The following is an 11,055-nucleotide window of genomic DNA, read 5'->3' as shown; positions in this document are numbered from 1 at the left end:
GACCCTATCAAAACAAATCCAACCACCTACGTCCTCAGCTGGGACTGCTTTGGACTTGTCATTACAAGCATTGAGACACGAGAAAACGCTTTGGTTTGGGGGGACAGTGCTGAAAAACGCAAGACTAGTTCCAGTACCGCGCGGTTAAACCAGCCTTTTTGTTTTGAAATGGCGGCTTTTTACCGGCGAACTGTCACATTTTGGCGAATGCTAAGAAAACTAGACCAAACCTAAGGCTATAATTTTCTTTATGACTCCCTCATTATCACACAAATTTGTCATCCTTTGTACAGTATGGTTTTAATGCTGTACAGTTAGTCAAATCAGCGACTGAAGTCAGCCTTTCGTACCTTTTCTCGAACAATTTAACACTACGATTGTGTTTGTTTTCGCCAGAGCACGCGCATGCGCATACGTTATTCAGCACTGTCGTTTGGTGTACGGGGTTTTACTTCTGTACGTTGTTACACGACGAAGGTCTATAAGAAGTTTACAAGCAATTTTGGGGTATCTACCGCATCCCTTTTATATGCTCCTAAGACGGCAAGTCCATTCGGGAAACCTTCACTAACACCCCCGCAAAGCGAGCTTGGTTTAGATAAGGTTTTTGGGTGTACGAAAGGCGAGTTCCGTTGGGGGGTTGGGGGGGGGGGGGGGGGGGGGGCAGAGAGTTACCCTTGGACTTCCGTGACCTAAGTATTGATTACAAATTCTCCATAGTTTTCCGTGGTATGTACTTTTATACACCACGATATTCGCCACCTCATGATCAAAATGTTGTGAAGTGTATACGCGTGTATACGAGTATAAGAGTACATAGCACGGAAAACTATAGGGATGGTATGAATTATTTGACTACGGAGGTAACACACTACATGCTTGCTATGCTAGTGGACATGGCAGGCTTCACACGTCGGCATCAACGCCATGATAGCATTCCAATCAGTTTTGCATTCGCTTACTTAATAATGAACCTGGCTATACCAGAGTTTCATTGGACCTAGATGATACCTAGAGTTACCTGCTCGTAAAACCAGATCAAGCTTTCTACCGATAGTTAATGCGTACGGAACGGTAATAGGCGCTCAATTTTACGACTCTCGAGTAACTCTTGAAAACAATGTGGAAACGCCTACAATTGGGGGGAGTTCAAATCCCCGTGACCCCTAACTATGGTCTAAAATAAAAATGTTATAAAATAGCGAAACCCATCACCTTGCGTTAATTTTCCGCGTGACAGTATGCTCGTTTAAATATAGAAACAAACAAAAACTTTTTCATTGTTATTTTATCTTTGCTACTCGTATTTTGTGCATCGTGGTGTGTGAGTAGTTTAGTCTGCAGGCATCTCTACTTGCGAGACAACACAAGAAAACAGCGAGCACGCGGACCGAACCCGAAAGAATTTGTCTCGCCACAGAACTCCCGCTAGCGAAAAGTTGTTTATCTTTTTTTAGCAAAAAAAAGCGGTTTAGACGCCTGCGGAGAAGGCTAGTGTGTGAGTACTGAGCTAGCGAAATATTAACGCACTTTTTGCATTCGTCTTAAGTACGGTCAAGGTATATAAATAAGATAAAATAAATAAGTAGAGATAAAAATAAAGAAATAAATATAATGAATGCATGCATTGCTATTTACAACTTAGAGAGGAATGGAGCCTCAAGCTTTGCTATGGCGGTCTGTAGAAGCTGAGTCAGGTGGTCCAGCTTCTGTTCCAAGTTCCGTATTTTCTCTTTCTGTCCCTCATTCTCTTCTCCATGCTCCGCGTTGCTTTTCTTATTGTCGCTTGACTCGGCGATATCGATGATCTCGTCAAGATATTCACTATCCACAATACTTGCGCCAGATGAGTAGATTAAATCACAATTAAAGGCAAGAAAATAAAAAAAAAAAACAAGTTATTTTGAATCACTATAGGGGGGTGTTTGGCAATGATACGCTCACCAGTTCGTCAGGAATTTTAGTTGACGTCACATTTTCAAAATTTCGAGAATTATTTCTTAGTGATTTCTTATTAAAAAGAGTGTATTGGTACCACACCATTGCATTCTAAGGATCCAAAGCGAGGAAGTCGTGTAAAATATTTTGAAAGAATGGAGGGCAAATGTGCGATATAAATGTTCATTGCGGAGCTCATCTGGGAACTGACCTTTTCCAGAATCTGTTCCTGTTGGGTCGAACGTCAATCTTCTCTTTGTACAACATTCTTATCATCTTGAGCGGATATCGCCTCTGAATGTCAGTCACGTAGTTAACCTGGTCTTTCAGTCGCGAGAACGAAGCAGTCTTTTGAATGGCATCAATGTCACCAACTGCTAAACCGACCTAAGATAGTCACAAAAATAACACTGTCTGTCAATCAGCTGTCAGAAACCAATCGATGGCTTTCATATTTTACTGTTGCATCATAAACCATTTAAATGCACGCAGCAAGGGAATTGATTGGTCTCGGTATAATGAATTGAAGAATTCTATGAATGACTACGCGCAATTTCTAGACGAGAAATGAATTCGAATTCTCGGCAACATCGCAACATCGAATTCGGCTATAATATATAACATACCGTGAGGTTGGTAGGCATTACTCACCAGTAAGTTCATCAGTAGTATCGGGACCATGACCACGAACACAAAGAAGAAGACGTAAGTCACAGGCGGCAATGGTACATACGGGGCCCCTGTGGCGGGGTTCACCTCCCTGTTAATGACGTTACTGGAGAGCACGTCGTTATAGTCGATTTCTCCCACCATCATCACAAACGTCTTGACGAAAGCGAAATGCACTCCACTGAAGTTATCCTTAAAGTAAGAAAGAGTTTGGTCAAGTGCAACAAAAAAGCATACATAGAGGAGTCTAACGGTCCAAGCCGGTGGGTGCGTGGAGTCCGAACGCTTCTCCATTCTCTCGCCTTAGCGTGAGTTTTTTAAACTTTAGATGAGTACTCGAAACGTCCTAAAACCAACAGCAAAATAGGCAGAGTGAGGTGATTATTTTGTTGCTGTAATTGTCATTTATGATTATACTAAAGGTGGTGATGACGACGACGATAATGATGACGATGATGATGATGATGATAATGATGACGATGATGATGGTGATATTGTGATTATGACGATGATGATGATGATGTGATGATGATGATGATGTCGACGACGACGACGGCGACGACGATGATGATGATGACGATGATGACGATGATGATGGTGGTAGTGTGGTGATGATAATGATGATGATGATGATGATGATGATGATGAGTGGTGCTGGTGATGATCTTGTTTTATGGGTCACTGTACCTACTAACAGAAGATGGTGATAAAATATCAAACAACAAACCCTTCACCTACCACCCCTCCCCCTGATTTGCCAAATGTAATCACGATGAACAAACTCTTACCTCTTCTTTAAGTAGCACATAATAGACTAGCGTACTCCCGAGCAACACCACCAAGAACACCGTAATGACCTTAAGAAAGGTATACCACACCTCGAAATACATGGTCACGTACAAACCGGAGGATCCAATACGCTTTATGTACAATAACACGTTCAAATACGCCAAGAAAAGAGTCACGACTCCAGCGTTCCAATGCCCATAAGCCGCTGTATACAGCGGCTCCTCGGCCAGATACGGGCTGATGAATATAATCGCGCAAGTATACAACACGAGTTCGACTAGATTCGTGATGTCTTTGAAGTAGTCCAGTCTTATCATAAAGATCTGGTGGAATTCCTTCAGAAATTCAATGGTGGCGAACAGAATTAGTACTATCGCTATGGAGTTCGTTGATGAAGGTCGCTTCTCAAGGTACTGCTTCTCCAAGGCACTGGCATTAGGGTGCGTGAGGTAATACAGCGTAGAGGAGTCCCGCTCGGTTATGATAAAGTAAGAGAAGAGAATCACGAAGATGAGAAACACCATCAGGTTTATATAATACGGCACCTTCCCAAAGGCAAACCACTTGTATCTTAGCAACACTTGAGTGACAGGATGACTCAGCAGTTCTTCACAGTCGTTCTCGACCATGACTTCAGAGGCGTCACGTGATGTCTGGCCCTCCTTGCAGGGGCCTGGGTCTAGTAGGACCGTATGAAAAGTCAAGCAGTAGTCTTGATGGGATGTCGGGAGTGGACAGCGCTCAATGCACTGATCAAGTGCAAGTTTGGCAACGTCTGGGAGAGCTTCTATTAGGCCTACCATTGGCAGCTCGCCCGCAGAGTTCCGAGTGAACATGACTTCCCACCATCTGAAACAAAACACTTCATTAACAACGATTGCATCTCTGTCCTTGCAATTCAAAAGGGTGTGTCAGCCGCCATTTTGTATTCCTAATAAATTACTGTGAGAAGGCATCAATTTCCCTCGGCTGTTTTGGGAAAGCTCCAAGATCATAATTTGTCTTGCAATATTCAATGAAAACAAAGGTGTACTTGACTAGAATTTGTAAATCCAATTTTAAATGTGTATTTCAGAAATGGAAACAACTTACACTTATCTATTCCTTTTGATCAATTATTTGAAAGAGAGAAGAGAAAACAGGAGGGAAATAACCTGTCAATATCTACCTGTCATGTTGGATTAGAGCTTTAGCGACTTCAGTTCGTTCCCAGTCTATCGCGACATCCAAGCAGGTCTTGTCGTCTTTATTTCGCATAGTGACGTCAGCTCCTTCTTCTAATAACAGCTTGACAATCTTTACCTAAAATCATAAAACAAAAACAAAAAGTTTTTTATTGTTAAAATAAGCATAAAAGCAATTTTATCGCGTTTCTGTTGTAGTGACGTTTATTGTTGGGCAAATTCCCTGGTGACAACAAAGACGACAAAGAAAAAAAACATCTAGCGGAATTACAAGCAAGTGTTGTAGAAAACACAGCTTTAACAAGGAAAACGTGGAAGGATAATAATAAATACGCCTGAAACTTTATTTTTAACACAGCAAACGATGATGGTTTTCAGCGCACGCGTTCCCGTCCTTGCAAGACCATGAAACTTGGAGTTTTCACGTTGTAGTTTTAAGAAAAACTGCTGAAATGTATCAAACAGAATCCATTTCAGAGTACATTCCACGTCTGCTTCTTTGAGTTTTCAGTTGTGCCGTCGCCGTTCTAGTTGCAGTCGTCCTTGCTAAAAATTACCTTCATATCAAATACAGCATTGTCACAGATATGCAAGGGTGATACTTCACCTCGTCGTTTGCACACGCAAGATGCAGCGCCGTGTTGCCGTTACTGTCCTGCATCTCCAGGAGGACGTTAGAGTCCATGGTGCGTCCAAGGAATGTTTTGACCGTTTGGATGGATCCAGACGTCACTGCTGAATGGAGCGGTGTCCGGAAGTTCAAGTCTCGGAGACGAGTTGACGACATATTTTTAAGAAGGGCTTCACACGTCTTCCTTTAAAGAAACGTTGATGGCGATATTAGAAACAAGTAAGTAGTAAGTAAGTAAGTAAGTAAGTAAGTAATAAGTAAGTAAGTAAATAAACAAATAATATCGTTAATAAGGTATTAAACTTCAATCGTTGGCTATTTTGAAGTTTTCTTTCAGTGGTTGATCGACATTCTTTAAGTTCAAAATATATAAATAAATAAATGCATAAATGCATACCTAAAATATACAATAATTCAGAGTGACATCACTCTTTACTTGATGTGACCGGAAAAATATATTTATTACTTCTAAAATATGCTTATTTTACCAAGAAAAATGAGACGTTTATAAAATGTTAAACCACCTCCGACATGAAAAAGCCTCGCTTGTGTGCTTAAATTGTTTTTAAGAGATGTGACGTCTAAGAAATCCATCTCCCCGATGTGTGGTCCTGTTGGTAAGATCCTTCCAGACCCCAAACTTTGCAAACTGTCTCATGGATCATCGCCAAGGACAGGAAACCCGAGTAAGGACTAGGCGGCCTTGTGAAAACAGAATTCGATGACTCACCAGTAGCCATGAGAAGCGGCCTTGTGTATTGGAGTATGTCCGTACGAATCCCTGGAGAAGACCGCTTCGGGAGAGTGATGAGCCAGAATGCGGGCAGCCTCCACTGAACCGTTACTCGCCGCGATATGAAGGGGACATTGGTCATTGGCGTCTTTTGCATCGATCTCACAATTCTTGCCGAGCAGAAGATTAATACTCTACAATGTAAAAGGGGTATTGGTCATTGACGTCTTTTGCATCGATATCACAATTCTTGCCGAGCAGAAGATTAATGCTCTACGATATAAAATAGGTATTGGTCATTGACGTCTTTTGCATCGATCTCACAATTCTTGCCGATCAGAAGATTAATACTCTACGATGTAAAATGTGTATTGGTCATTGGCGTCTTTTGCATCGATCTCACAATTCTTGCCGAGCAGAAGAATAATACTCTACGATGTAAAATGTGTATTGGTCACTGGCGTCTTTTGCATCGATCTTACAATTCTTGCCGAGCAGAAGATTAATACTCTACGATGTAAAATGGACATTGGTCATTGGCGTCTTTTGCATCGATCTTACAATTCTTGCCGAGCAGAAGATTAATACTCTACGATGTAAAATGGGTATTGGTCATTGGCGTCTTTTGCATCGATCTTACAATTCTTGCCGAGCAGAAGATTAATACTCTACGATGTTAAATGTGTATTGGTCATTGGCGTCTTTTGCATCGATCTCACAATTCTTGCCGAGCAGAAGATTAATACTCTACGATGTTAAATGTGTATTGGTCATTGGCGTCTTTTGCATCGATCTTACAATTCTTGCCGAGCAGAAGATTAATACTCTACGATGTAAAATGGGTATTGGTCATTGACGTCTTTTGCATCGATCTCACAATTCTTGCCAAGCAGAAGAATAATACTCTACGATGTAAAATGGGTATTGGTCATTGACGTCTTTTGCATCGATCTTACAATTCTTGCCGAGCAAAAGATTAATACTCTACGATGTAAAATGTGTATTGGTCATTGACATCTTTTGCATCGATCTTACAATTCTTGCCGAGCAGAAGATTAATACTCTACGATGTAAAAGGGGTATTGGTCATTGGCGTCTTTTGCATCGATCTTACAAGTCTTGCCGAGCAGAAGATTAATACTCTACGATGTAAAATGGGTATTGGTCATTGGCGTCTTTTGCATCGATCTCACAATTCTTGCCAAGCAGAAGAATAATACTCTACGATGTAAAATGGGTATTGGTCATTGGCGTCTTTTGCATCGATCTCACAATTCTTGCCAAGCAGAAGATTAATACTCTACGATGTTAAATGGGTATTGGTCATTGGCGTCTTTTGCATCGATCTTACAATTCTTGCCGAGCAGAAGATTAATACTCTACGATGTAAAATAGGTATTGGTCATTGACGTCTTTTGCATCGATCTCACAATTCTTGCCAAGCAGAAGAATAATACTCTACGATGTAAAATGGGTATTGGTCATTGACGTCTTTTGCATCGATCTTACAATTCTTGCCGAGCAAAAGATTAATACTCTACGATGTAAAATGTGTATTGGTCATTGACATCTTTTGCATCGATCTTACAATTCTTGCCGAGCAGAAGATTAATACTCTACGATGTAAAAGGGGTATTGGTCATTGGCGTCTTTTGCATCGATCTTACAAGTCTTGCCGAGCAGAAGATTAATACTCTACGATGTAAAATGGGTATTGGTCATTGGCGTCTTTTGCATCGATCTCACAATTCTTGCCAAGCAGAAGAATAATACTCTACGATGTAAAATGGGTATTGGTCATTGACGTCTTTTGCATCGATCTTACAATTCTTGCCGAGCAGAATATTAATACTCTACGATGTAAAAGGGGACATTGGTCATTGGCGTCTTTTGCATCGATCTTACAATTCTTGCCGAGCAGAAGATTAATACTCTACGATGTAAAATGTGTATTGGTCATTGGCGTCTTTTGCATCGATCTTACAATTCTTGCCGAGCAGAAGATTAATACTCTACGATGTAAAATGGGTATTGGTCATTGGAGTCTTTTGCATCGATCTTACAATTCTTACCGAGCAGAAGATTAATACTCTACGATGTAAAATAGGTATTGGTCATTGGCGTCTTTTGTATCGATCTTACAATTCTTGCCGAGCAGAAGATTAATACTCTACGATGTAAAATGGGCATTGGACATTGGCGTCTTTTGCATCGATTTTACAATTCTTGCCGATCAGAAGATTAATACTCTACGATGTAAAATGGGTATTGGTCATTGGCGTCTTTTGCATCGATCTTACAATTCTTGCCGAGCAGAAGATTAATACTCTACGATGTAAAATAGGTATTGGTCATTGACGTCTTTTGCATCGATCTCACAATTCTTGCCAAGCAGAAGAATAATACTCTACGATGTAAAATGGGTATTGGTCATTGACGTCTTTTGCATCGATCTTACAATTCTTGCCGAGCAAAAGATTAATACTCTACGATGTAAAATGTGTAATGGTCATTGACATCTTTTGCATCGATCTTACAATTCTTGCCGAGCAGAAGATTAATACTCTACGATGTAAAAGGGGTATTGGTCATTGGCGTCTTTTGCATCGATCTTACAAGTCTTGCCGAGCAGAAGATTAATACTCTACGATGTAAAATGGGTATTGGTCATTGGCGTCTTTTGCATCGATCTCACAATTCTTGCCAAGCAGAAGAATAATACTCTACGATGTAAAATGGGTATTGGTCATTGACGTCTTTTGCATCGATCTTACAATTCTTGCCGAGCAGAATATTAATACTCTACGATGTAAAAGGGGACATTGGTCATTGGCGTCTTTTGCATCGATCTTACAATTCTTGCCGAGCAGAAGATTAATACTCTACGATGTAAAATGTGTATTGGTCATTGGCGTCTTTTGCATCGATCTTACAATTCTTGCCGAGCAGAAGATTAATACTCTACGATGTAAAATGGGTATTGGTCATTGGAGTCTTTTGCATCGATCTTACAATTCTTACCGAGCAGAAGATTAATACTCTACGATGTAAAATAGGTATTGGTCATTGGCGTCTTTTGTATCGATCTTACAATTCTTGCCGAGCAGAAGATTAATACTCTACGATGTAAAATGGGCATTGGTCATTGGCGTCTTTTGCATCGATTTTACAATTCTTGCCGATCAGAAGATTAATACTCTACGATGTAAAATGGGTATTGGTCATTGGCGTCTTTTGCATCGATCTTACAATTCTTGCCGAGCAGAAGATTAATACTCTACGATGAAAATAAAGGACATTGGTCATTGGCGTCTTTTGCATCGATCTTACAATTCTTGCCGAGCAGAAGATTAATACTCTACGATGAAAAATGGGTATTGGTCATTGACGTCTTTTGCATCGATCTCACAATTCTTGCCGAGCAAAAGATTAATACTCTACGATGAAAAATGGGTATTGGTCATTGGCGTCTTTCGCATCGATCTTACAATTCTTGCCAAGCAGAAGATTAATACTCTACAATGTAAAAGGGGACATTGGTGATTGGCGTCTTTTGCATCGATCTTACAATTCTTGCCAAGCAGAAGATTAATACTCTACGATGTAAAATGGGTATTGGTCATTGGCGTCTTTTGCATCGATCTTACAATTCTTGCAGAGTCTACAATGTAAAAAGGACATTGGTCATTGGCGTCGTTTGCATCGATCTTACAATTCTTGCCGAGCAGAAGATTAATACTCTACAATGTAAAAGAGGACATTGGTCATTGGCGTCTTTTGCATCGATCTTACAATTCTTACCGAGCAGAAGATTAATACTCTACGATGTAAAATGGGTATTGGTCATTGGCGTCTTTTGCATCGATCTTACAATTCTTGCCGAGCAGAAGATTAATACTTTACGATGTAAAATGGGTATTGGTCATTGGCGTCTTTTGCATCGATCTTACAATTCTTGCCGAGCAGAAGATTAATACTCTACGATGAAAAAAAAAGGACATTGGTCATTGGCGTCTTTTGCATCGATCTTACAATTCTTGCCGAGCAGAAGATTAATACTCTACGATGTAAAATGGGTATTGGTCATTGGCGTCTTTTGCATCGATCTTACAATTCTTGCCAAGCAGAAGAATAATACTCTACGATGTAAAATGTGTACTGGTCATTGGCGTCTTTTGCATCGATCTTACAAGTCTTGCCGAGCAGAAGATTAATACTCTACGATGTAAAATGGGTATTGGTCATTGGCGTCTTTTGCATCGATCTCACAATTCTTGCCGAGCAGAAGATTAATACTCTACGATGTAAAATGGGTATTGGTCATTGGCGTCTTTTGCATCGATCTCACAATTCTTGCCGAGCAGAAGATTAATACTCTACGATGTAAAATGGGTATTGGTCATTGGCGTCTTTTGCATCGATCTTACAATTCTTGCCGAGCAGAAGATTAATACTCTACGATGTAAAATGTGTATTGGTCATTGACATCTTTTGCATCGATCTTACAATTCTTGCCGAGCAGAATATTAATACTCTACGATGTAAAAGGGGTATTGGTCATTGGCGTCTTTTGCATCGATCTCACAATTCTTGCCGAGCAGAAGATTAATACTCTACGATGTAAAAGGGGACATTGGTCATTGGCGTCTTTTGCATCGATCTTACAATTCTTGCCGAGCAGAAGATTAATACTCTACGATGTAAAATGGGTATTGGTCATTGGCGTCTTTTGCATAGATCTCACAATTCTTGCCGAGCAGAAGATTAATACTCTACGATGTAAAAGGGGACATTGGTCATTGGCGTCTTTTGCATCGATCTTACAATTCTTGCCGAGCAGAAGATTAATACTCTACGATAAAAAAAAAGGACATTGGTCATTGGCGTCTTTCGCATCGATCTTACAATTCTTGCCAAGCAGAAGATTAATACTCTACGATGTAAAATGTGTATTGGTCATTGACATCTTTTGCATCGATCTTACAATTCTTGCCGAGCAGAATATTAATACTCTACGATGTAAAAGGGGTATTGGTCATTGGCGTCTTTTGCATCGATCTTACAATTCTTGCCGAGCAGAAGATTAATACTCTACGATGTAAAATGTGTAT

The 11,055-nt window shown here is 40.3% G+C and overlaps 2 protein-coding genes across 3 annotated transcripts in view; both read right to left on the bottom strand.

The window, feature by feature from the left end:
* Positions 1–432: 432 nt before the first annotated feature.
* On the bottom strand, positions 433–6,174 carry LOC125559771 (transient receptor potential cation channel subfamily A member 1-like). Its single transcript, XM_048721433.1, has 7 exons — positions 5,942–6,174; positions 5,188–5,395; positions 4,565–4,698; positions 3,396–4,245; positions 2,590–2,799; positions 2,150–2,325; positions 433–1,836 (listed from the first exon to the last, which is right to left on the bottom strand). The coding sequence occupies exons 2-7, from the start codon at positions 5,365–5,367 to the stop codon at positions 1,635–1,637; spliced, it is 1,752 nt and encodes a 583-aa protein (XP_048577390.1). The 5' UTR covers positions 5,368–5,395; positions 5,942–6,174; the 3' UTR covers positions 433–1,634.
* LOC116602256 (transient receptor potential cation channel subfamily A member 1) overlaps positions 1,738–11,055 on the bottom strand; it is a 39,974-nt gene continuing 30,656 nt past the window's right edge. For both annotated transcript variants that reach the window (XM_048721428.1, XM_048721429.1), the window contains exon 13: positions 1,738–2,149. In XM_048721428.1, the coding sequence (XP_048577385.1) occupies positions 2,134–2,149 (16 nt within the window). In that variant the 3' untranslated portion in view covers positions 1,738–2,133. The remainder of the gene's footprint in view (positions 2,150–11,055) is intronic.

The sequence above is a fragment of the Nematostella vectensis genome, chromosome 14 (genome assembly GCF_932526225.1).
Source record: "Nematostella vectensis chromosome 14, jaNemVect1.1, whole genome shotgun sequence".
Classification (NCBI taxonomy): Eukaryota; Metazoa; Cnidaria; class Anthozoa; order Actiniaria; family Edwardsiidae; genus Nematostella; species Nematostella vectensis.
Note: the sequence above shows the minus strand (reverse complement) of the source record. Positions and strands in the feature narration are given on the sequence as shown.